At 53.7% G+C, this 25,320-nt stretch overlaps 1 protein-coding gene across 1 annotated transcript in view; it reads right to left on the bottom strand.

The window, feature by feature from the left end:
* Positions 1 to 11,679: 11,679 nt before the first annotated feature.
* Positions 11,680 to 25,320, bottom strand: part of SLC38A8 (solute carrier family 38 member 8) — a 28,483-nt gene continuing 14,842 nt past the window's right edge. Inside the window, exons 4-10 of the mRNA XM_003418083.3 lie at positions 24,061 to 24,162; positions 21,886 to 21,943; positions 17,837 to 17,951; positions 16,377 to 16,524; positions 14,881 to 15,074; positions 14,212 to 14,263; positions 11,680 to 12,588 (exon numbers count right to left, since the gene is read on the bottom strand). Of these exons, the coding sequence (XP_003418131.2) occupies positions 12,495 to 12,588; positions 14,212 to 14,263; positions 14,881 to 15,074; positions 16,377 to 16,524; positions 17,837 to 17,951; positions 21,886 to 21,943; positions 24,061 to 24,162 (763 nt within the window). The 3' untranslated portion in view covers positions 11,680 to 12,494. The remainder of the gene's footprint in view (positions 12,589 to 14,211; positions 14,264 to 14,880; positions 15,075 to 16,376; positions 16,525 to 17,836; positions 17,952 to 21,885; positions 21,944 to 24,060; positions 24,163 to 25,320) is intronic.

Here is a 25,320-nt window from a genome sequence, read left to right as displayed (position 1 = left end):
GCCAGGGTTCTCCCTGTGTAGTTGATCCACTCATTCACGATCTCATTGAGCCTCTGTGAAGTGCTGTCGTTGTGTTGGATGGGCTCTGACCCGTGGAGACCGCATATACAACAGAACGAAGCATTGCTTGGTCCTGTGTTGTCTTCATGACGGTTGGTATGTGAGTCCGTTGTTGCAGGCACCGAGTAAAGCCACTGTGAGGTACTCAGTGATAAACAGTGGGTGAAGATGTTTTCCAGAAGCTCAGGGTGGAGCAGGACCTGCCTCAGGGTACTTGGTAAAATACAGTAAGATGTATCTGTAAAGTGTTTAGCCTGGGGCCTGGGAAAGAAAGGGAAGGAGGCCTGGGGGAGGGGGGAGAACAGATGCCTCTATTTCAGACCACCAGGGGTTCAGACAGGGGTGATTTATAAGTTGATGGTGATTCTCAGGGCAGTGGTTAGCAGCTGGGTGAAACCAGCACCCTGGATCCAGGACTCCCAAGTTGGCATACCAGCAAAGAGGAGCCTCCCTCTGCCCTCTCCACAGTCTGCTGGCCTCCGAGCCTCCCAGGGGCCCTGGCCGCCAGGGCCAGAAGGGAGTCTGCAGCTTTCTGTGGTGGGCTGCTGGAACAAAAAATGCCACAGGCTTTCAGGACCAGGAATTTATTTTCTCACTGTTCTGGGGGCTAGACATCCAAATCTGGATGTTGACTGTAGGAGAAGGTCCTTCTTTGTCTCCTTCAGCTTCTAATAACTGCCACAACCCTTGGCATTCCTGGGCCTGTAGATGTATCTGTCTTCGTCATCACATGACATCTCTGTGTCTGTCTGTTCTCTCTTTTGTAAGACACCACTCAGAGGGGACTAGGTTTAGAACCCCCCGTACTCCAGTTGTTGGGTGCTGTGGAGTTGATTCTGATTGATAGTGACCCCATGTGACAGAGGAGAACTGCCCCATAAGGTTGTGTAGGCTATAATCTTTATGGGAGATCACCAGATCTTTTGTCCTGTAGAGCCACTGGGTGCTATTCAAACCGCCCAGCTTTCAGTTAGCAGCCAAGCACTTAACCATTGCGCCACCAGGACTCCTTCCTACTCTACTATGACTTCATTAATATAACAAAAGAAAACTCTAGTTTTCAAACAGCGTCACATTCACAGGTGCAAGAGGACACAATTCAATTTTTAACTGGCTTCCTGGGTCCCTCTGAGCCTCCCTGGAGGAGGAAGGGCCCCTGTCCAGGAATGGCTGGCCCCTGGGGCCTCCCTCCAGCCTGGAGGACTCCAGAGCTCCTGGAACCTAGAGCTCTGGTGGTCCTGGGTGCTCCCTTCCTCGGAGGCCTACCTGAGGGAGGTGCCCCCACCCAGAGCCTCACCTCTGCTTCGCTGTTTCAGACCCTCTGGTTTGACCTGCAGCAGCGGCTTTCAGACGATGACGGCACCAACGTGGTGAGGCCCCTGCCTGCCTGAGCCAGGCCCCTGGCCCCCACCCCACCGTGAGCCAGCCTCCCCTCCCAGGGGTGTTCTCTGAGGAGCTTTGATCAAAAAAGTTTGCAGAAACAAAGTGGTCAGCAGGACAGTGATGAAAAAAAATGTGGACTCGCTCAGAACTGGGTTTCGCTAGTCACTGGTTTTGTTGCGCCTCGCACCCACATGCCCCATGGGCAGCTCTGGATGCTCGTGGGGCTTCTATAGCATACATGTCCATTTGCAGGATTTGTAGGGACTGCTTTCTGATTTTTATCTTTTATGTTTTTGGTGCTTTTATAATCAGTTTCATGTACAAAAATGAGTGTGCATGTGGGGTGGGAGAATTTGGTGTCTCGTCCTTTCTGAAGGGAGGCAGTAGGGGGCCGGGTCCTGTGCTGGGCCCATCAGGCTGGGTGAAGGTCTGGTGGGAGGGTCTGGCAGGGAACTTGCGGGGGTGGCCAGCTGCCAGTCCACCGTGCCACGCCCCCGGCTCACGCCCCCTCTGGCCTGCAGCACCTGCAGCTGGTCCGGCAGGAGATGGCCGTGTGCCCCGAGCAGCTGAGTGAGTTCCTGGAATCACTGCGGCAGTACCTGCGGGCCACCGCTGGAGAGAGGAACTGCTTCCAGTGAGTGATGGTGCGGACTTGGGGAGGGGGGATAAGGACTCCTGGCTTTACCCCTGGGAACAGTCTATACCCTTGGAAGTGCCCTTGTGGGGTGGTGAAGAGAGCGGGGTTTGAATCCTAGCACTGGCACTGAGGGGCTGTGTGAACCTCCTGCCCTCAGCTTACCCCTCTGTAAAGTGGGACCACAGATGCACCCTACTCCCTGGGGTTGTGAGGAGGTGTGAGTAGTGCATGTGAGGGTGGTACCCAGCCCACACTCACTCTGTGCCAGTTGCTACTGGTACTATTGTTGCTGTTGTCATGGTGGTTGTGGTCGTAGACTTAGCACCATGTATGGCATGTGGTACATGCTCACCAAATACTTCAGGGAGGAAGAAGAGTCAGCAAGGCCTGAGGTAAATGTCCACCATCCTCTTCCTCGTCACCCTTCCTCAGCGGGAGTGGCATACAGCTGGATCAGCAGCCCCCACGCCATCTCCTCACCCTGGGCTGCCTCTAAGGGGACTCAATCACTGATTACTGTTACACTCCCCAGGGCGGCGTTGCTGCTTGGCCATGCTTCGCTGCAGTGGCCACATCTGAGGGGTCTGCAAAGATGATCACGCACGCCCTGGCTGTGATGTACTAAAGCCTGTTGACACAGACTGGCCGGGCGCTCTCACTCCACCTCCACGGTCAGCCTGCAGGCCCGCTATCAGTGCCAGGATGGGAGCCATAGCCTTGAGGTCTCCCTGCCTCAACTTGGCTGCCTGCCGCCACCCCACCACCCCCCGCCCATTCATTCAACCTGTATTTCATTTCCTGAGTGGTTGGACTCTGGGGAGACATGCCGGGGCACTGTCCTGGCTGAGAACTCATGCTTGGTGGGAGGGGACAACACCAGGCAAAGAAAAGTAGGTTCAGGTAATGATAACAAAAAACCAAACCCGTTGCTGTCAAGTCGGTTCCAACTCATAGTGACCCTATAGGACAGAGTAGAACTGCCCTGTAGGGTTTCCAAGGAGGAGCTGGTGGATTCGAACTGCCGACCTTTTGGTTAGTAGCCGAGCTCTTAACCACTGTACCACCAGGGCTCCCAGGTGGTGACAGGTGCTAGGAAGGCAAGAGAACAGGGTTCTGTGTGAGAAGGTGGCTTTGGGGAAAGGGGCCTAGGAGGGGTCCTGTGGGCACTGAGGTTTGAGTGACAAGCAGCACGCCTGTAACTCTGGGGGAAGAATATTCTGGGCACAGGAATGGCCAGTGCTGAGACCTGGGCAGAGGAAGGGTGACCAGCTTGAGAAAGCAGCAGGCGGGGCTGGGAGGTGATCCATGAGCCTCAGGGCAGGGGCTTCTCTGGAGTGCCATAGGCCTTGCCTTGATGAGCAGGAGGAACGGCTTCCTCCTTGCCCTGGGTGTGAGGGTGGGGTGGGGTGGGAGTCACTGATAGGGAGGACAGTGTGGGGGCTGGGCCTTGCATGAGGCCAGCAGGGCTGGGTCTGCTTTGGAGTGGATTTCAGCAGGTTTGCTCATGGCTTGAAGTGAGGCCGACTCCTGGATTCTGTCTCTAGGAGCTGGATGGGGGAGGGGGCGTTTACTGGGATGGAGAAGGGGGGCATGCAGAGAGGCCCCATTAAATCTGAGATGCAACATACAAGTCTGGAGACCCTGGGGGAGGGCAGGGCTGGAGCAGGGTTGGGGTCACTGGTGCAGATCGTGCCTGACGGCAGGTGCTTACCTGGGCAGGGACGGTGGAAAGAAGGGGTGAACCAGGACTGAGGGGGATGGAGATGAGGAGGAAGAGGCAGCCAGCCACCTCCCTTCTGCAGCATGCCCCGGCCCCCCAGGCTGAACCAGCTGCTCTGTCTTGGTCCCCTCACTATAATGTTGGCCCACTCAGTTGAATAGCCTGGCATAGATGCCCACTGTACCTCACAGCCCTTCTCGGGGCAGGGACCATGTGGCAGGCTGGTGCCTGGTAGGGCTTCCTCACCCGGGTGCTGAATCCCTGCAGGTCTTCCTGCACCCCGTGCCCGCCTGTTTGGGCAGAAGCCCCATCACCGGGACTGCTCTCACTGTGTGGCAGTAACCCAGTTTCTCAGGATGCCCTCTGCCTGCCAACATCACCACATCCCCATCTGGTGAAGGCCCTGGGTGACATCTCATTTCCAGGGTTACACACCCCCTCCCTCTCCTTGAGGCTAAGAGCCCTGCAGCTCCGTGTGTGATTGTAGCTGGAGCATAATAACTAATGATACCATTAGGTCTGTCTCCCTGCCTCTCTCCTGGGCAGGGGAACCTGGAATTGCCAGTAATTTATACAGCAGAACAGCCCTGACTGTTCTTATGGAGGAATGCTGGGGCCGGGGTTTCTGTTCTGCTGAGCATGTGAGAAGGAACGGGGCCAGACAAGGTGGGGACACGTCAGAGATGGTGTCATCTCGGGGTGGACCCTCAGCCCCCCATGCTCCCACAGTCCCCAGCATCATGGAGCCACCCCTTTGCCCCCCACCTGGCCCTGTAGTCTCCTATGAGGAGAGAGCTGCAGAGAGGGGTGATCAGGTGGTGATCCCAGAGGACCCCAAATCCAGAGCAGGGCCCTCCCTGTACCTCGGTATTCTCCGTCAGGACAATTCCGACCTCATCACATAGGTGAGATTGTGATTACGAAGGCAAGTCTGGCTTTTGTTGTTAAAGGCTGGGCTTTCATAGGTGACAGTGAAGCCTTTCTCAGTGACATGACATTCCACCCAGCAGATGTGTTGGCCACGACAGGGTGCCGGTCCTGGTTCCAGGTGGTGGGGCGCTGTTCCCGCAGAGGCTTTGGGTCAGGAAAGTGGCAGCTCCCCAGCATAGCATCCCTATTTCCTAGGCGCCCCGCCCCAGCTCTGCCAGACCCACAGTTCCAGGGTCTTGGGCTGTCCCTTGGCCTGTTGCATTTGCTCTGGCTTCCGAGTGCAGGAAGGGTAGAAGCAGCGATGGTGGGATGAGGCTTGTGTGGTGGCTCTGAGCTTGTCCACACACCCTTTCTCTTCTCCCCTCGCAGCATCGCCGCCATGAGGATGTCTGACGGCTTCACCTTTGTTGTCTACGAGTTCTGGGAGACCGAGGAGGAGTGGAAGAGGTGGGCACAGCGGCCATCGGTCAGGAACAGGGGCGCAGGGAGGGTGGCCCTGCCCCAACCCAATGGGCTGTGATGAGTCCAGCCCTGTCTGACACTGGTGACAATGACTGAACCTCCAAAGCCTCAGTTTGCTCACCTGTACAAGGGGGTATAAGGAGCACCCACCTCCCGGGTGACTCGGGGGTTGAGCCCCCCTGACCTTAGCGTGGTTCTTGGCTGGGAAGGTTCTAAGTCAAAACAGTCTGTCATGTTCCCAGGGAGGCAGATGAGACAGGGCTTGTCGGGCACAGTCGTCACTCCGGGCCTGGATACCCTGGCCAGTCTTGAGCCAGAAGGAAAGTTCTCTGTTGAGGAACACTCACTGGGAGGTGGACCCTGGCTATCCCCCCATTACCTGTCCCGTGCTCCTCTGGGATCCCTCGTCTTCACACACAGGCTTCGAAGCCCTGCGCCTAGAGCCTGGTGGGAGCTGGGCGTGAAACTCCTTGTCCAGGGCAGAACAGGATGAGTGCCAGGCCCCTCCTTGAGCAGGCACCCTGAGAGCTGACCTTGTGCCCCCGGTTGTAGGCACCTGCAGAGTCCAGCATGCAAGGCATTCCGGCACACCAAGGTGGACACGCTGAGCCAGCCCGAGGCCCTGTCCAGGATCTCTTTGCCAGGTGAGGTGGGAGGCTCAGGACAGAGCAGGGAGGTGGGGTGGGGAACAAAAAGCTCAGGCCATGCAAGCAGGAGTAGGGTCCTCTGTGGGGAGACGGTAGAGTTGAGACAAGAGCCAGGGCCAGAGGGAGCAAGGGCCCCTGCCTGGTGGGATCAGCCAGGTACTACCCAGCTTCCCAGGTGGGCCCAGGTTTTCCCACGATTCCATATTTTGCTCAGTTGGCTGCACAGAGTGCATCGCAGTGGATATGCGTGTGCTGGGTATGTAGAAAGGGTCCCAGAGACAGCTTGCAGTCAGAGGCCGGGGCTAAGGTCAGGTGAGACCCGTAAAGAGGAGAACGGGTAATGAAGGTGACAGTACAGCCACGGAGCAGGTGTAGGGCCAGAGCAGGAGACTCAGAGGGGAGAAAGGTGAGACCCGGAGCACCCGAGAGGTGATGCCCAGAGCCCACATGCAGTGCAGGTGGGAGGGGGCTGGGGATGAGACCCTACTGTTATCCCCACCCAGACTGCTGCCACCTCTGTGGCTGCTGACTTGCCAGCCAGGTGGCCACAGGCCCTGTGGTTCCGTCTTTTACCGTGCTTGCTGGCTCCCCACAACCCTGCACTCTGGCGCCCCCCCTACCCCAGCCTGGCACAGTGGGCACGGAGCTGGCACTTGATGAATGAGGCTGTGCTCATGGTAACCGTTCTCCTGTCCTGTAGCAGATGGGGAGCAGATGCTTCCATGGTGGGGGGACCACCTCCTCAGCCCTCCCTGCCCAGTGGACGGCTGCCCTTGCCTTCCTCACCTGCCAGCTGTGCCCTCCACGGGACACAGGAGGAGCACCCATCCTCAGACCTGCACCTTGATGTGTGTCTCTGTCTCCCCCTCCCTCCCTCCATCTCTCTCTCGGTCCCTCCCTCTCTCTGTCCTTTTCCCTGTCTTTGTCTCTGTCCCTCTCTCTCTGTCTCTCTAGCTGCTTGGTGCACGGTGGCCCGTGACTGACCACCACTTCCCTGAGGTCCCCAGAAGAGCCCGTCCACCCACCCTCTCTTTTCTAGGAACCTTGGTATACGTGCTGTCTTTGCAATACACTTCTAAACAAGAATGTATTTTCCTGCTGTTTGAAATGAAGGACCCCATGTCTCCCATCCTTTCCTCACTGGCAGAGCAGCACCCAAGCCACGGACCCTGCTGCAGCCACAGGCTGTCCAGCACGGGTGTCTGGCGCCAGCACCACCATCTCACCTCTGAGACACCCATCCACTCTTCCCCTTGACCACACGCATGACCCAGCCCCGGTGCCCAGCCTGCCCCGGACCCTTCACATTCTGGTAGCGATGGGTCAGCAGGAATCACTCAGTGCCACCTCTCTCTTGCCTCCCTGGTTGTAACTACCTGTAGGAGCTGTGACCCTGTAGTGCCCAATCCAGGCCTGGCCGAGCCCGTGGGCACAGAGCCCACGTCACATTGTGGCAGACGATGCCACCGTGGACACAGGCACCAAATAAACTGTGGTTGGGAACACCTGTGTGCTGTGCCTCTGTTTCCCGTTCTCTAGTTAATGCCAGCTGGTTTGGTGAAAGCCATAAGGGTGCTTGGGGCCCCTTCTTAGCTGTGAAACCTGACTGAGTCACCCTCCCTGAGCCTCAATTTTCTGATCTGTGAAATGGAGGCAATAACACATGACAGCACAAGCCCATGAGAAGATGCTCAACATCACTGTCAGTAGGGAAATGCAAATCAAAACCATCAAATCACTGTGATGAGCTGCCACGTCACACCCGCTAGGCTGGCTGCCTTTTAGAAGAACAACGGGAAACAAGTGCTGGAGAGGATGTGGGGGAACTGGAACACTCTGTGCATCGCTGGTGGGACAGTGAAATAGTACAGCCACTGTGGAAAACAGGCTGGCGGTTCCTCAGAAAGTTAAAACAATCACCACATGACCCCACAATTCCACTCTGAGTTACATACCCAAAAGATCTGAAAGCAGGGGTACAAACAGACACATGTACCCCAGCGTTCACAGCAGCACTATTCACAATAGCCAACAGGTGGAAACACCCTAAATGCCCATCAACAGATGATGGACAAACAAAATGTAGTACATACACATCAAAACCACCCAAACCCACTGCCATCGAGTCGACTGGCTCATCGCGACCTTATGGGACAGACTAGGACTGTCCCACAGGGTTTCCAAGGCTGTAATCTTTGCAGAAGCAGACTGCCACATCTTTCTCCCACGAAGCGGCTGGTGGGTTGGAACCTCAGCCAAGCGCACCACCACAGTGCTACCAGGGCTCCTACATGCAGTGGAGTATTATTCAGCCGTACAAAGAAATGAAGTCCTGCTACACACAAGGACGAGGATGAAAACGTTATGCTGAGTGAAGGGAGCCAGACATGAGACATTGTATGACCCTACTAACGTGAACTATCTAGAAGAGGCAAATGCATAGAGACAGGAAGCAGAGGAGAGGTTACCAGGGGCGAGGGGAGTGGAGAGCTGTACTTGAGGGGAGAACAGATACTAAGTTTGTTAGGGCTCAAGAAAATGTTCTGGGAAGAGACAGTGGTGATGGTTACATGGCGCTGTGACTGCATCCAGTGGGCAGGGAAGTGGGAGCCCTGCAGAGGGGGGACCGGGACGGCACATCTCCCCTTGCTCTGCCTGGCCCAGGGCCAACAGCCAGCTGTCGACAGCTGTTAGGAATACCACCCCCACTGGCAAGGCCCTCGCCCGCGCTGCTCTGCTCTCACTGGCTCCTGGGAGCCCCTGCTGCCCTGTCAGGTCCCGCCTCTGTCCTTGAGTCCTGCCCCTCCCAGCTGCCTCCATGCAGCTTTGGGTGCCGGCCTCACACTCATCAAAACCGGCAAAACACACTGTGGGCTTGCTGGAAGAATGAAATGCAGTTTCTGGTCCCAGCTCTACATCTCCAAGCAGAAGGTCCTTGCACAGGGCTCTCGGTGCCTCCACTTTCTGATCTGTAAAGTGGGGACAAGACCTTGACTTTGAAGCCTCAGAGGCCTCCTGGCTTGTGAGAACGCTGCTCATGCCCTGCTGGCGGCGGCAGGAAGCACAAGAGCTGCCCCTGCCCCCGTGGAAGCTGGTACTTTTCCAGCCACCTCAGCTATTTTAAAAATATTCTCAGGGGCTGATGCTCTTTGGGGTACAACTAGGAAACCCACTCGGCTGGGCTGCATGCATGCATCCGCCCTGCTTGCCCCACACTTCCCCACACTGTATGTAGCATCTCTGCTGCTCCCAGCCCACGGGTGCTTAGAGCCTTCGCACCTCCTCAGGATGAGTGGGTGGGAACAGGCTCTGAACAGAACAAATCTTAGCCCTAAAAGTTATAATAGCTCCCACTTAATTTACACTCCAGAACCACACGTGGAGTCAAGCAGTTTGCAGGCACCACCGTACTCCATGCGCATGACATCCTATGTGGCAGATGGTGACACCAAGACCAGAGAGGGCAAGTAACTCCTCAGAGGTCACACAGCGAGTGGCACAGCTCATATCCAAATTGAGTGCCCTGCCCCCCAATCCGTGTTCTAACCACTGGACAACACTGCACCAAATGCATAGGAGGAACAGCTCCGGGTGAGTCCAGCCAAGATCCTGATCAGGTTCCTCAAAAGTTAAATACATCAGGGGACATCTAGGTCAACTGGCATAACAGTTCATAAAGAAAATGTTCTGCATCCTACTTTGGTGAGTAGTGTCTCGGGTCTTAAAAGCTTTTGACCAGCCATCTAAGATACATCTATTGGTCCCATCTCATCCGGAGTAAAGGAGAATGAGGAAAATCAAAGATACAAGGAAAATAACAGTCCACAAGATTAATGGATCACATGAACCGCATCCTCCACCAGCCTGAGTCCAGAAGAACTAGATGGTGCCCAGCTACCACACTCACGGCTCTGACAGGGATCATAATAGAGGGTCCCAGGCAGAGTGGGAGAAAAACGTGGAACCGAATTCAAATTCACAAAAAAGACTGGACTTACTGGTCTGACAGAGACTGGAGGAACTCCCGAGACTATGGCACCCAGACACCCTGCTAACTCAGAAACGAAGCCACTCCCCTTTAAAGTCTGCTTTTCAGCCAGAGATTAGACTGGTTTGTAAAATAAAAGCACATGTGAGGGACATGCTTCTTAGTTCACTCAAGTATATGAGACCAAATGGGCAACACCTGCCCAAAAGCAAAGATGAGGAGGCAGGAAGGGACAGGAAAACTGGACGAATGGACCCGGGGAACCTGAAGTGGGAAGGGTGGAGTGCTGACACCTTGTGGGGATTGCAAACAATGTCACAAAATAATTGGTGTATAAATTTTGGAATGAGAAACTAATTTGTGCTGTAAACTTTTACCTAAGGCACAATAAAATTTTTTAAAAAGTTAAAGACAAAATTACCATATGATGCTGCGATTCTACTCCTATGTATATATTATACCCAAAAGAATCAAAAATAGGTGTTCAAACAAGCACATGTATATGCATGTTCATAGCAGCACTATTTCACAATAGCCGATCAGTGCAAGCAACCCCAAACGTCCATCAACCAAGGAATAAACAAGACATGGTACATCCATACACTGGAATCTTACCCATAAGGAGCAGTAAAGGCCTACAATGTGGATGGACCTTGTAAACATTATGCTGAGTGAAAGAAGCCAGTCACAAAGGACCATATAACGCTAGTGAGGGGACAATCTGGGGGATGGTTTGTGCCTGTCAGACCTCAGATGGTGACTCTCGGCCGGTATTCCTCTGACCTTATCAGGCTACGTCCTTGTGTCATGCCCTCAGCCTCTAAAGGTGTGGATTTGAGGCTCGGTCATATGGAGAGCAGGTCTGTACCTGTCACAGATCGACAGACGTCACTGTCTCCAGTGATGACATTCAGTCACCCTTTAAAAAGCCCCACCCTCAGCTCTTAGCATTTAGTGCCAGGCCACTTCCCTCCTGATGTGCTTTCCTGCCTTTGATTGGGCTCTGGGCTCCTCAGATTTCCCTTTTCCTCTTGGCTGCTAGGAAGCTCAGTCTTCACCTGCCAATCTCAACCTAGGTTTTCTGGAACTAAAGCTGCCATTGCCTGAGACTCTACCATGAGTAAGGCACCCACCAGCTGCCCTTGATATGTTACCACCTTTAGTCTCCACCATAACCCTGCATCATATACACTGTTTCCATGTTGCTAGTAGGGAAATGGATTCTTACATGAGGTTCATAAACTGGCCCAAGATCCTGAGATAACAAATGGCAGAGCTGTTCGCCCACTGGTCTTTGTATGGCCGATCCCTTCCCTGCCACTCTATCTCCTAGGACCCTTGCGGGAAGGGTCTACCACAGCCCCGGCCTGCCCGGCCAGCTGCCACTAAGCCTTTTAGGAAGCAGACAGGATATAATAAATGAATGACTTATCCATTCTTGCTGCCTACTCTGGGGAGATAAATGACCCATTAGGACAATTCTGCCCTGGCATACGTCCTGGTCCCTGAACCCATAGCCCTGGAGGGCCTGTGGCCACTGAAGATAGGGTGCGGCTAGCTGTGGGGGGCTGGTCAGAGAGAGGCTTGCAGACTGGCTGTGTCCCCCTCACTGGTCAGAGTCGATACTTGCAACACTTGCCAGCTCCACCCTGTGGCCAGGGTGGAGGAGGGCAGAGGGCTACTCCCAGCCTGTGTTGGGCATCCTAGTCCCTACCCCTTTGGCCACTCCTTGGTGGTATGTGGAGTGGAAAGAAAATGGACAATGGCGTCCAGCCCCAAATCAGTACTGGCTCCAGTTCTGTACCTCACAGGGCAGGTCTTGACCTTCCCAAGCCTCAGTTGCCTCACCTGTAAAATGGACATATTAGAAAACATCATGCTCAGTGAAAGAAGTCAGCCACAGAAGGCCATGTAGCGTATGATTCCATTTATATGCAATGTCCAGAAAAGGCAAGTCTGGAGAGACAGAGAATATATTAGTGGCTGCCTGGACTTAGAGGGGGTGGGGTAACTTGGGGGGAAGGTATTGTTGGGGTGATGAGAAGGTTCTGGAATTAGATAGTGGCAATGGTTGTACAACCTGTGAATGTACCGAAAACCACTCCATGCAGGTGGACAGGTGGGAAAAAACAGAGCGGACACATGGTCACCAACCTCGTGCAGCACACATGCAGGCTCTGTGACATAATCCCCAGAGAGAGCCTAACCACTGCCTTCCCCAACTAAGGTGGCCTTGAATATCAGCCCCTCCTCTCCTGCGCTGGGTACTACCAGCTTCAAGGACAATGTGCCAAGGCAGAAAAAGAGTGACCTGAATCCATCAGTGTCTGGGACATCCCCCTGGCCCTGTGCACCATCAGTGCCAATGAGTCCAAGGACTTGGCTGGGCCTCCCTCGGCCCTGGGCAGACACTCCATCTTGTTCTCTCTTTAGCCCTAGTGGGGACTTTTGCCTACTGTGCTCTGCCCTCACCTGATGTCTCTGATCCCGACACCCAGCAAACAGGGCTTTCTGGGCCTCAGCCCCACCCACCCCCCACCATGGCACCAGAACCCCTGTGGACTAGTGGAAGCCCAGATGAGCAGCCTGCAAAGGCGAAGGTGTTTATGTTGGAAACAAGTGACGTCTGTCGGGGAGTAGACGGTGGTGTGCGGAGGACCCTCCTGTTCAGAACAGCTCCAGGACAGCCACCACCATGCTCTGGCCGAAGATGAAGGTGCCCACCAGCACGGAGGCCACACCCCAGAGCTCCAGGCAGCACCTGCCAACGTAACAAACCCGCGTCTGCACGTGCCCTTCTGGGTCTCTGCCCAGACACGCCGAGCACTTGAGGGAACGGCTCCATATTTTGGGACAAATTCAGAGTATTCTCCTTTACCTGTAGGGATGGGCTCTTGAGACAACGAAATAAAGTACCCACCAAAAAGTACCCAGGCAATTAAAAAAAAATAAACAAAAACTCCCCGTCTGTGATTTCAAAACCTCATCCTGCCCCAATATTCTGCCAAAGACAAAGACACGGGAGGGAGAGGCCTGGCTGCAAACGCCCTGCCTTTCCACTCCTCACAGTGGTGAAACAATCCAAAGTGAGGAAGGAGAAGACTCTAAGACACTCGATGGGGTTGGATTGGGCCTCAGATTGCACAGCAGTGACAGCAGCGGCAGCAGTGGTGGCAGCGGCCGCCGGGGCTGGGGGAGGCAGCTGGGACTGGTGGTGGGCCGAGGTCACATCTGCAGCCTCGTGATGTAACCAGAGGAGACGGGAGGCAGACAATGAGGCGAGAGCGATAATAAGATCCCCACAAGATGGCAGGGCCGGCAGATATCTCCAGCCCCATTAAGAAGGCCAAAAGGTTCCGTTGTCGTGGAAGGAACATTTCTGGCCAGGCAGCTGCCTGGGGCAGTAAACACCGTCCACCCAGGGCGAATGTGACTGTGCTGCGGCATTGCTTGAAGCCGCTTCTGTGGATCAGAGGGACCAGGAGAAGGAAAATATCTTGAAAGCTCATCAGTAAAAGCTGTTGTGAGCTTGGACCCAGGGACGAAACAAAAGCAGTTATTTCAGAGACTGCTGTAGGGAGTGAACCCCTTATTGAGTCACCAGGCAACCGGAGGGCCCCTTCTCTGCCCAGAAGGGGAGCATGCTAAACCTGCTGCTTTGGGAAACCGAGGTGGTGTTCCGTGTGGTGGGAGAAACAGGGATGTGGAGGCAGCAGCCTGCACCGGGGCCCAAAGCTACGGCCGGCCAACTGTGCACCTGAAGCACATCTGTAGTGGGTTGGATGGTGGCCTCTGAAAAGCTCTGTCACCTGTGACTGTGGCTGTGTTTGGAAATAAAGAGTCTTTTAGATGTAATTAGCTAAGAATAGTCACGCTGGATTAGGGTGGGTTCCAGATCCAATCACTGGTGTTCTTAGAAGAAGACACCCAGGGAGAAGGCCATGTGACAATGAAGGTAGAGATGAGAGTGATGCAGCCACAGGCCAAGGATTGCCAGCTGCCAACTGAAGCTGGAAGAGACAAGGCTTCTCCCCTAGAACCTTCAGAAACAGAAAGGCCTTGCCAAGACCTTGATTTCAGACTTCTGGCCTCCACAACTCGGAGACAATTTCTGTTGTTTTAAAAAACCCAGTGTGTAGTAATTTGTTACAGCAGCCCCGGGACTCTCACACAGCATCTGTTTCCATCTCTTGGCCTCAGTTTCTACATCTGTGAAATGGGAGTAAGAGTTGTGCAGACCCTCTTGGGCCCAACAAGGCCCTCCCCTTCTACAGAGGAGGCAGGGCAGTAGGGTCTCCAATGTCCACTGCACACTCATGCTTGCAGACTCTCACCAGAGCCACCTACGTGCCCAGCTCACTGCCCCGCCTCTCGGGACACTTACTTGAGTCTTGGCCCCAAGGGCTCGACGTCCATGGCACAGATGAGGCACAGACCTGTGAGGGGGACATGGGGATACCCCTGAGTGCCCAGGAGTTCTATCCACATGCAGTAGAGACCCCAAGGGACCAGAAGGGTCTCTGCCCCAAGGCGACCCGACTGGCTCATGCCCCTTCAGGAAGGAAGAGTGGTGAGGTGAAGGCCCGGCTTGGAGGTAGAAGGACTGGGTTTTAAGGTCCCAGCTCTACATCTTGTTAACAAGGTCAGGCAGTAACTGAACCATGTGAGGTTCATGTAGTCAAAGACTTTACTTAAAAAATAACACAGAATCCTCCAGTGTGAGGCAGCAGTGATGGGTGGAAAGAGTGGTGAGTTCAAACCTCAGCTCTGCTGCGTTCTAACTGTGCGGTCCTGGGGAGCCTCTGGGCCTCGGTTTTCTCATCTGTAGGATGGGGACGATGACAGTACTCCCATCCCGGGCTGCTGAGATGTTTAAATGGGCAGGTTGTAGAGCACCCAGCCCTGTGGCTGGCTCAAGTAGATGCTCAACAAACAGGGCTGGGAGCCGCCCAACTCGATGGGGCTTCCCCCATGGGCCAGCAATGGGAACCCCACGGAGCCAGGCTGGGGCAAGAGGAGCTCATAGCCAGGAAGCTGGGCTGGGGAATCTCACCTGGGAAGATGAAGATGAAGAAGGAGCTGATGCTGCCAATGATGCCGATGACCTCACTGAGGTCGGGCAGGAGCAGGGCCATGGTGAGTGTCACAGCGACCCACGAGACAGTCAGCGGCATCCGTACCCCCAGCCCCAAAGGGTCAGCCAGGGCCCTGCAGCAGCTCCGCCTCCAGAAGTCCTGCAGCACTGACCTAGGGCCACACCCACCGCTGACCAGGGCCACCAGGTGGCCCAGCCCCCGCTGTCCCCACCAGGCCTCCCGACCAGCCCCCAGGAGACCAGCAGAGAAGTCCAACACGAGGGAGGCCAAGTGCATGGGCTGACACTCAGGGCTTCGTCTCCTCAGCTATGAGGTGAGACGACAGCAGTCCCTATACCTCGTGCCAGCTCGGCGCCTGGCACACACTGAGTCACAACAAATGTTAGTCATCATGGATGTTCTTCCTGGGGTGCCCAGCACCACGACAGGCCCTGGGCAGGCACATGGACAGGCTCTAGGGCAGAAAGACAAGGATACAGCAGCCAGCAGTGCTGCTGGCAGAGAAAGAAGCACCAAATTGCAGGAAGCATGAGCCCATGAGAGAGACAGGAAAAAAGACAGGCAAGCTATGTCACTGTGCGAGTTTGGAAGAAGGTCCTGAAGGTGACTGTCTATCCTGGTGTCAGGAATAGCCATGTGTCCTGAGCAGTCAGCTTGTTTCCATTGTTAAGGACCTGGTGGATCACATGACTGACCAGGTTTCCCTCTTCACCTTGGCTGCTGGGGGCTTGGCACCACTTTCTGGGCCTTTCCAAGCAGGTGGAAACCCTGGTGGTGTAGTAGTTAAGTGCTATGGCTGCTAACCAAAAGGTCAGCAGTTTGAATCCACCAGGCGCTCCTTGGAAACTCTATGGGGTAGTTCTACTCTCGCCTATAGGGTCGCTATTAGTTGGAATCAACTCGACAGCAGTAGGTTTGGTTTGGTTTTGGTTTCCAAGCAGGTACAGGGCCATTGTTTTGCAATTCTAACCTGCTTATCTATCTGCCTTTTGTCTTTGTGTTCCTATAAAACGTCTTGTCTTGCTAAGTTACAGACACTTTAAGCCAGCTTTGTGATTATTTATCTGCCAAACAGCATAGAATTGGACGAGATATATATAAATAACACATACAGGGAAGAAGGCCACGTGAAGACAAAGGCCGCGATTGATGTGACGCTGCCACAGCCAAGGAGTGCCAAGGATGGCAAGCAACACCAGGAGCTAAGAGACAGACATGGAACAGATGCTCCCTGGAGGCTTGAGAGGGAGCGAGGCCCTGCCAACACCTTGATCCTGACTGTAGCCTCCAGTACCGAGAGGGGATAACTCTGTTGTCTGAAGCATCCCAGTGTGTGGTGGTTTGTTAAACGGCAGCCCCAGGACCCTCACACTCCCTCCTCCATCAAGGCAGGACCTGGGCCATGGGAGGAAAGAGCCATGAGGAGCGGGCTCTGTGCCGAGCCAGGCCTCACCTCCCCAGGAAGAGCACAATGGGGTAGACGGTCACAATGGAGACGGCGAAGAGGACTCGGGCGACGATGACAACCACGTCGTTGCCAGGGTAGGACATCAGAATGTCAGCAGAAACACCTGCCCCGAAAGTCAGGAAGCCATAAGCTCCTGGGAGGTGGGATAGGATGGAAGCCAGGGGGCACTGATTACAGAAAGGCTGTGGCCCCATGCCCACACACTGACAGCACCTGGCTTTACTACCCCTGGGGTGGTCCTCAGGAGCTGATGGAGGGCCTAGAGAGGGTCCTACTGTCCTGTCGTCCTCAAGACTCTCATATCCTAAGCCTGTGCATTACTCTGCTCTCTGACTCACAGCTCTTGCTGGGGTGAACTAGGGCTGACCCTCCTCCTTCTCCTTGCCCACAGAGCTGGGCGGGCCTGCTCATGTGGTAAGCACCGACTAGAAGCACGCAGTACTTTGGAACTATAGTATACCTCCCCACCCTGTCCACTGCACTCACAACAGCTGAACATTGGCAGCTGGCAGTGCACCGATTTTCCAGATGGGGAAAACCAAGACCACAGTGTCAACAAGTGCCCAGCATCACACAGCAGGACGAGAGTGAAGTCCTCCCCCTCCACCAACACAATGCTGTCTCTTGGCATCCAGGTCACCGGCCTTTCCCTAAGATGCTCCACCTCTGGCCAAGGGCTGTCACTTGTCTCAGTTGCAAGCAGTATTCTCTCTAGGCCCTTTCTGAGGGGTCCTGTGATCCTACTGACACCTGGGCCATGTGGGGTGACTTGAGTCATGGCGCTCAGACTGATAGAGACTGCCCAGCTGGCGAAAAGGCCACCCAGCAATTCCTTGGGAAACCACAGAAGTTCAAGGCTGGTCCAACATACTTGCTGCCACCCCAAGGGCTCCCTAAGTCCAATAGGTGGATGAAAGATAGGGCCACTGGGCTGGAGGCAGGCAGTGGGCCAGCAGTCAGTGGAAACCAAGACCTGGGGCTGTGCACAGACATGCTGTGTGGCCTCAAACATGGCACTTTACCTCTCTGAACCAGTCTTGACCCCTGTGAAGATGCTGTTACTACTGCACAGGCGTGTGAGCTCCCAAATCCACCGCATCCATGGGAAGGCGTGTCATAAAGTGCCCCAGGTGTACCCTACAGTGAGCATCACTACTGCTGACAGAGGGCAGGGCTGTGGTGTGTGAGACGAGGCTCTGGAGACACAAGGCCTGAGTTTGGGTCTTAGCTTTGCCACGTCTAGCTCTGAGGCCTCGGGCAAGCTGTGGGAGCCCTCTGAGCCTCTGTTTCCTCATCTGTAAAGTGGGGTGTTTCCTACAGGACGTGAAGGACTGAATGAGTTAAGGCACTCGAAATGCTTAGCATGGTGCCCAGCACACAGAAAGCTCAAGATCAATGCTTGTTATCGTTTCCCGTTTCTCCTGGCCGCCCGGGGAAGGCCTTACCTGTCAGCGAGTAGATGAGGCAGCAGGGGAGCAGGGACAGCATGGAAACCAGGGCCCAGTGGGAGAGACGTTGGTTGCGCATGCTGCAGTAGATGGAGACAGCGGCTTCATGACACTGCAGGGAGAGGGTGGCCACAGGCCTCAGCATCGCCCACAGTGGTGCAGAGAACTCTCATGTCCCAAAGACCGGAAACCCCAAATGGCCATCCATGGTAGGACGCATAAGTAAACCACAGGACACTCAGACTATCACACAGCAGTGGAAACGGAAGGACATGAGTACGCCCCACACACGGACTAACTTCACAGAGGCGATGGTGAGCAAAGAAGCCAGACACACTGACTCACACTGCATGTTCCCACTGATGTGGAGTTCATACCACACGCCCAGCAAGTCTAGGGCAGAGCTTCCCAACCTTGGCACTGCTGACAGTTGGTACCAGATAATTCCTTGCGGTGGGGGACCTGTCCTATGCATTGTAGGAGGTAGCATTCACAACAGCTGAACATAGCCACCGGCAGTGCACCCATTCCCCAGAGGGGAAAACCAGGATCGGCATCCCTGGCCTCTTCCCTCTAGATGCCAATAACAGCTTCTACTCCAGTTATGTGGCCAAAAATGTCTGCGGACACTGGCAATGTCCCCGGGGGAAAAACCGTCCCAGTTGAGAACAGCTGCTCTGCTGTGTGGCCAGAGAAGGCAGAATAGGGTCTGCCTTGGGGTTGGGGGCTGTTGACAGAACAGGGCAGAGGGAGCCTTGGTGGGGACTGACACTGCCCTAGACCCTGATTTGGGTGCTGTTACATGGGCACGCACATACTTCATTGTGTAGATCATATTATGATAGGACTTTTAAGTGTAAAATGTACGTAACTAATGCCAAGAGCCCACCTTGTGATTCAGGTCAGTTTATCTAGGGTAGGCCCTGGTTCTAAGGAGCCCTGGTGGTGCGGTGGTTAAGCAATCAGCTGCTAACCAAAAGGTCAGTGGTTAGAACCTACCCAGCGGCTCTTCAGGAGAAAGACCTGGAGGTTTATGTCTATAAAGATTAACAGCCAAGAAAATCCTATAGGGCAGTTCTACTCTGTCAAATGAGGTCTCTATGAGTCAGGATTGACTCGATGGCACCCAACAAAAACAGGCTCTAGCTCTAAAAGGGGATCCTGTGTGTGGCTAGCGTTGAGATGGGCTGGCATAACTAAGTGCTCCCTGTAGGTGCTGGGGTCCCCCAGGATCCTTGGGGGATGGCAGGTTCCCACCCCAATGTCCCCTCACACACTCCGGTTGAAACCACAGGCTCTACCCGCCTAACTTCTATCCGCTCCTGAGGCTCCTTGCAGCCGTGTTCCCTTACTTCCTGGGCTCTGAGCACCTCTTTCATTGGCTGCAGCCACGTGGTGGAACACAGGGCAGAGCACATGACAGCCAAAGAGCAGAAACATCCCAAGTGTCCACCCACGGATGGACGGATACACAAGTTGTGGTACACACACACAATGGAATACTACTCAGCCATAAAGAGAAATGAGGTCCTGATGCATGCCACCACATGGAAGAAGCTTCGAGACCTGCTGAGTGAGATGTCAGTCACAAAAGGACAAATACTGTATGACCCCATTTATATGAAATGTCCAGAAGAGGCAAATCCACAGAGAGAGAAAGCAAGTCTGTGGTTGCCAGGGGCTGGGACAGTGGGCAGCTTTGGGGGTGATGGCTAAGGGGTCTAGGGTGATGAAAATGTTCTAAAATTGATTGTGGTGATGGTTGCAGAGCTCTGACTCTACTAAAACCCACTGAATTGCACACTTTATTATTTTTTTATTAATTTTTGAATATTTTCAAATTAGTAATAAATCAATGAATGGCCTTTTATTATCTTCTTTTCACCTGAATCTGTTTACTTGTAGATGACCCCTTGTCAGAATGGTCTAAATATTCTATATTTTTAAAAAGAACATTTTGACTTATACTTTTATGGACCCATAAGAACCACTAGAGGTAGCTTAAATTGCACCCCTCTAGTTTTTTTTTTTTTTTTTTAGCTGAAAGAGTACGCTGACTTATAGGAGAAGCAGAAAATGTCAACAGCTGTAATATTTTTTGCATGAGTTTGTCTTCTAAAGAATGGAATTTGAAGCAAAAGCTTAAATTCCGTTTTATCTCCCCTGTTGCTTTGTAGCTTTAGTGCTTGTTGGCGAACACTGGCATACTGTTGAGTACAAAATGGATTGACATATCAAACAATCTTAGGGCTCTTTCTTTTTTTTTTATATATATTTTTTAATATTTTTATTGTACTTTAAGTGAAAGTTTACAAATCAAGTGAGTCTCTCATGTAAAACCTTACATATACCTTACCATATACTCCCAGCCATTCTCCCCATGAAGAGACAGCACACTCCTTCCCTCCACCCTGTGTCTCCATGAATTGCACTTTAAATAAATGAATTGTACAGTATGTGAATTATATCTCAATAATATAAAAACATAAACATACCCAAGTGTGGCCATGGTGGCTGGGAGGAGGGTGCCTTCTGTGCCTGGGGTGATATGTTTGAGTCTGCGCTCCTGATAACAGGTGACTCCCTGTGCTTGCCCCCTCCAGCTCTGCCCCCCATTTGCTCCCCCCCAGCCCTGGACCCCAGGGTCGGTCCCGCAGCCCTGGTGGTCAGGACGCCTGTAGCCTGCGCCAGCCCCTAGTCCCCTACCCTACCCCCATCCCTTTACTTCACATCCAGCCCCAACTCTCCACCATGGCGTCCGTGTCCCTGGAAACTGCAGCTCAGGTCTCGGTTGCTAGGAGAACCGGCAAAGGTGAGGGGGCGTCCCTTGTAAGCGTCTGAGAGCAGGCCCCCGGGATGAGCTCGCCCAGCCAGATGGCACCGCTCAGGGTGGGAGCGGGGCCAATACACTAAATCCACACAGCTGGCAGTGAAATCATCGCTTCGGATCTTTCAAAATATTGGGCGTGCAAGAAGAAATGTGAGAAATTCCAGTGAGACGCTTGCTAAGCCCCAGAAGTGATAAATCAAGTCATTTATAAGGAAGAGAAATGGAAACATTTCAGGATTTGAAAAAACAGAAAATGTGGGATGAAGAACAGAAACAGGAGCTGGGTGATGGGCGAGGAAAGAAAACACTCAAAAGCTAGGAGGCTGAGGTGCTGTTAGCAACCCTGGGCACCTCGCCCTGGTAAGGCCTGCTTTACTTTGGGGCAGTCCTGCTATGGCTGTGGGTGGGGGTGGTGGGTGGCTGTATTCAGAAGAGGCAGATCTTCCCTAAAATAAACAATAAAAGAGCAGAGTACGAGGCCACCTGCTACAAGGGCTGGAAAGCATAAGAGAGCAGAAGGCAGGAGCCAAGCCCAGGCCCCCACTGGGCCCCTTCTACAGAGGAGGGCACCTGACATGCTCCACACACAGCCCTGGGTCTCTCACCACCATGCCCAATCTCCCTCCTTCCCTCCCTCCCACAGTTCTGCAAGATTCCTGTCAGGCCTTCCATCCTCTGACTGCCCCTCCAGGTGAGACGAGAAGCTCTCCCCTGCAATTCTACACCCCCTCCATCCTTCCTCCCACATCATTCTGTGAAAATCCTGTGGACTCTGCCCTCTGCTCCTGCAGCCACCTACACACCTACCAGCCCCTCTAAACTGTATGCCCTGAGGCAGGGACCAGTGGGCTCTTTCTTCTCCATGTCCCAGAGGCAGAATCTACCTGCGATGTGTGTGCGTGGCGGCTATAAGCTTCCACATCCAGTGACCAGTGACCCTCCTGCAGGGAGGGGCCAAGCCCCAGACCCCTACACTCGACCCCAGTGCTGGCATTGGGCTGCCAGTGGAGCCACGTTCCCAGGTTCGATGGCAACTCATGCCTCACTGAACCAGCCCCAGGTCCGGACGTACAGTCTGTGGAAGACAGCCACAGGCTGGAGGTGGGCACCTGCAAGCTCAGCATGCCCAACAGGGAGGCAACCAACTCCCAAGGGAACAGGTAGACATGCACAGCCTTGAAAATGCCACACTCTGCAATACCGCCGCTAAAATTACCTGGAATCCGAAGCAGATGGTAGGGAAGACACTAAACACAGAGGTCCAGGAGGAAGGGCTGTAAATAGACGAAAACAGGTGTTTGCTAAAGAAAAGTTAAACTCAAAACAACCTTCCACCTGAAAGAACAAAAAATTCTAAGTGATGCCAGGAAAATGCAGCTGAGCATGATTACAAGATGCATCTCAATTCCCATGTCCACTACTGGCTTTTTGGAGAGGGAAAGGATGTTGCTAAATGCAGCACGTTCTACACACATCCCTGCCGACATGTGGTAAGCTGACAGTCCACTCACAGGCAGAGCTTGGGCGCAGAGCTGCTACAAGTAACTCCCGGCTTCTCTTTCAAGGCTACCTGACTCCAGCCAGCTGAGGGGCTGGGACACAGGCAAGGTCCATCAAACTTCCCTGTCATGGATTGAACTGTGTCCCCCCAAAAATATGTGTCAGCTTGATTAGGCCATGTGTGGTGTCCTCTATTTTGTGATTTTTCTATGTATTATAAATCATAGTCTCTGCCTGTAGTTAAAAGGGATTAGGGTGGTTGTGGTCAGTAGGATAAAGTCCCCAAAAGACGTGCACGCCCTAGTCCCTAGAACCTCTGATTACATTATACCTTAGATGGCAAAGGGCAAGAAGCAGATGGGATTGAGATTAAGGACCCTGAGCTGAGGAGATGATCCTGGAATGTCCAGGTGAACCCAATCTGATCACATGAATTCTTGAAATCAGAGAGCCTTTCCTGGCTGTGGTCGGAGGGAACTGTGACTATGGAAGCAGGGTCAGAGAAAGGCTACGCTGCTGCTTAGAAGACAGAGCGAGGGGCTACAAGCCAAGGAATGTGAGCAGCCTCTAGAAGTTGGAAAAAGCAAGGAAACTGATTCTCTTCTGAACCATCCCTGCTGACACGTGACTTTAGCCCAGTAAGACCCAAGTCAGACACTGACTTCCAGAACTGTGAGCTAATAAATGTGGGCTGTCTGAAGCCACTGAATGTTTGGTAACTTGTGGCAGCAGCGATACGGAACCACTAGCTGTTATCTTCTGTCTGTGCTGCTCTGGCCGACCCCAGGTCTGGGTGCAGCTCGCAGTGCCTCCTGACCATTTTATCCATCTTAGGAAATGGTCTCTCTGTCCTGCCGACAGCTCAAGACACTTTCCTCTGTGTCATTCTTTTCTACTGAAAATCGTAAGAAAAGACCCTGTGTGTCCACCGCTCCATCCACTGGCCTCCAGCATCTCGGCACACACATTCTGTCCTCTACATGCTCCCGGGGCTGAGCCTGTGGTGCCTCCAACCTACAGCCACATCACCACCAGATCCCCTCGCTGACTCGAGGACACAATCAGCCACAGACCCAGCTGTCTCCTGTGTCAGCGATTCTCCCTTCTCTCCTGGATCATCCCCACTGACATGAGACTGTGTTGTGATCACTGCCCCCCTTGACCCCCGTGTCCCTGTCCAGCCACTGCCCGTTTCTCTCCTCCACTCCTCCAAAGTCTTGTTTATCTGCACCGGCTCCTTTTCTCCTCTGCAACTCACTTGAACTGAATCCACGTGCCTCCCACTCCACGCATTCCCTGCTGGGCCATCCACTCACAGGGAATCCACGGCCAAATGTGATGCTCAGTCCTCCTGGACCCATGAGCACAGGGGGCAACTGAGCACTCCCACCTCCTTGGAATGCTCTCTGCTTGATTTCCAGGGCTTCACTTTCCACTAGCTCCTCCTCACTTCCTGACCTCCCCATACTGCAGTGCGGCTGGCTCAGACTGCATGTCTCCATTGCGATCTCAGCCGGGCTCACGGCTCTACAGGGCATCTCGAGGCCAACACCAGCCACATCTTTCTCCAGCCCAGATCACCAGTCGCCTGAACTACAGACACAAAGATCTGGCTGTGGACTCGACATCTCCATTTAGATGCCTCAAAACCACCTCCAGCTTAACACAAGCCCTGTATCTGGTCCTCCCACCATTTTATCCAAGCCAAAAACCTCCAAGTCACCCTTGAGCCTCTCCTTGCCCTTGTTCCCCATATCCAAATCCATCACTAGGACTTCACATGAGGGAGCTGGGGCTCTCCGCAAACTTTGGGGACTGGGTCTTCCAAGGACGCCATCACTGCATCCCCTGTGCCTCCCCCATAATGCGATGAAGAGTCCCTTAGACTCACCTCTGCAAAACACGGGGCTCCCGAACCAGGCCCAGGGGCCAGAGGTAATACTGCACCATGATGACCAGGGTCAGGTAGCAGGCAGCCAAGGTGCCTAGGATGCTAAAATACACACAGTGTTAGGGTGGGGCAGGAAGAGTGGTGCATACAGTCAACACACAGGAACAGAAACCTCGCCAGGCAGGGCCTCGGAGCCAGCCTGAGTGGGCTTGCATGTCAGCTCTGCCTCTCCCTAACCAGGCATCTGGCGGTGGCTCATTGCTCTGAACCTCAATGCCTATATCTGTACAACGGGGATGGCAGCAGCATCACTTCAGGCAGTGCTGTTCTCAGGCCCAGGGGGCAGACCTGCTGAGTTCCTAACGGTGCCGGGCCCACAGCGACAACGTGACAGGTATCAGGGCCTCCATCTCCCTAGCATAACACCAGCTAGTGTCGTGGATGTGGCGTCTAAGCCGGGCCACTGGCTTGGCCACAGTGCAGACAGGGAGGGGCCCCTCACTTGGCTGGATGTGCTCCATGGGCAGGAGGTGCACAGGGGGCGGTTTCTGTGCCCACCGTTTCTGTGTTCTAGTCCCAAGGTGGGAAGTCTTTGTCTATGTCCACAATACCATGAGGGAAGGGAAGGCTACAACTTGTATGGGCAATTTTGCCAGGCTTTTTATTTTTTCAAAAGTATGCATAAAGCCTCCGACCATTTAAAAAAAAAAAAAGGATCTGTGTATCTCTGCATAAAAAAGTCTAGAACAATCCAAGAGCAAAACGTTAGCAGCATGTGATGATGTTACAAGTAATTTTCCTTGTTGCTTATCTGTATTTCCCACCTATTGTATAATTTTTCCATTTGTTTTTCTTTTCCAAATGGAAAGGCCAGGCCTGGCAGCTCTCTCCTAATCCCACCAAAAAAGAACCCAAAAAACAAATCAGTTGTCACTGAGTCAACCTCAACTCGGGGTGAGCCCATGTGTATCAGAGTCACTGAGTCAACCTCAACTCGGGGTGAGCCCATGTGTACCAGAGTCACTGAGTCAACCTCAACTCGGGGTGAGCCCATGTGTACCAGAGTCACTAAGTCAACCTCAACTCGGGGTGAGCCCATGTGTACCAGAATCACTGAGTCAACCTCAACTCGGGGTGAGCCCATGTGTACCAGAGCAGAGCTGTGCTCCACAGGGTTTTCAATGGCTGATTTTCCAGGCATCGATCACCAGGCCTTTCTTCCAAGGCACCTCTGAGTGGACGTGAACCTTCAACCTTTTG

This window comes from Loxodonta africana, chromosome 21, assembly GCF_030014295.1.
Source record: "Loxodonta africana isolate mLoxAfr1 chromosome 21, mLoxAfr1.hap2, whole genome shotgun sequence".
NCBI classification, from domain to species: Eukaryota; Metazoa; Chordata; class Mammalia; order Proboscidea; family Elephantidae; genus Loxodonta; species Loxodonta africana.
This window is presented reverse-complemented; position numbering and strand designations above follow the sequence as displayed.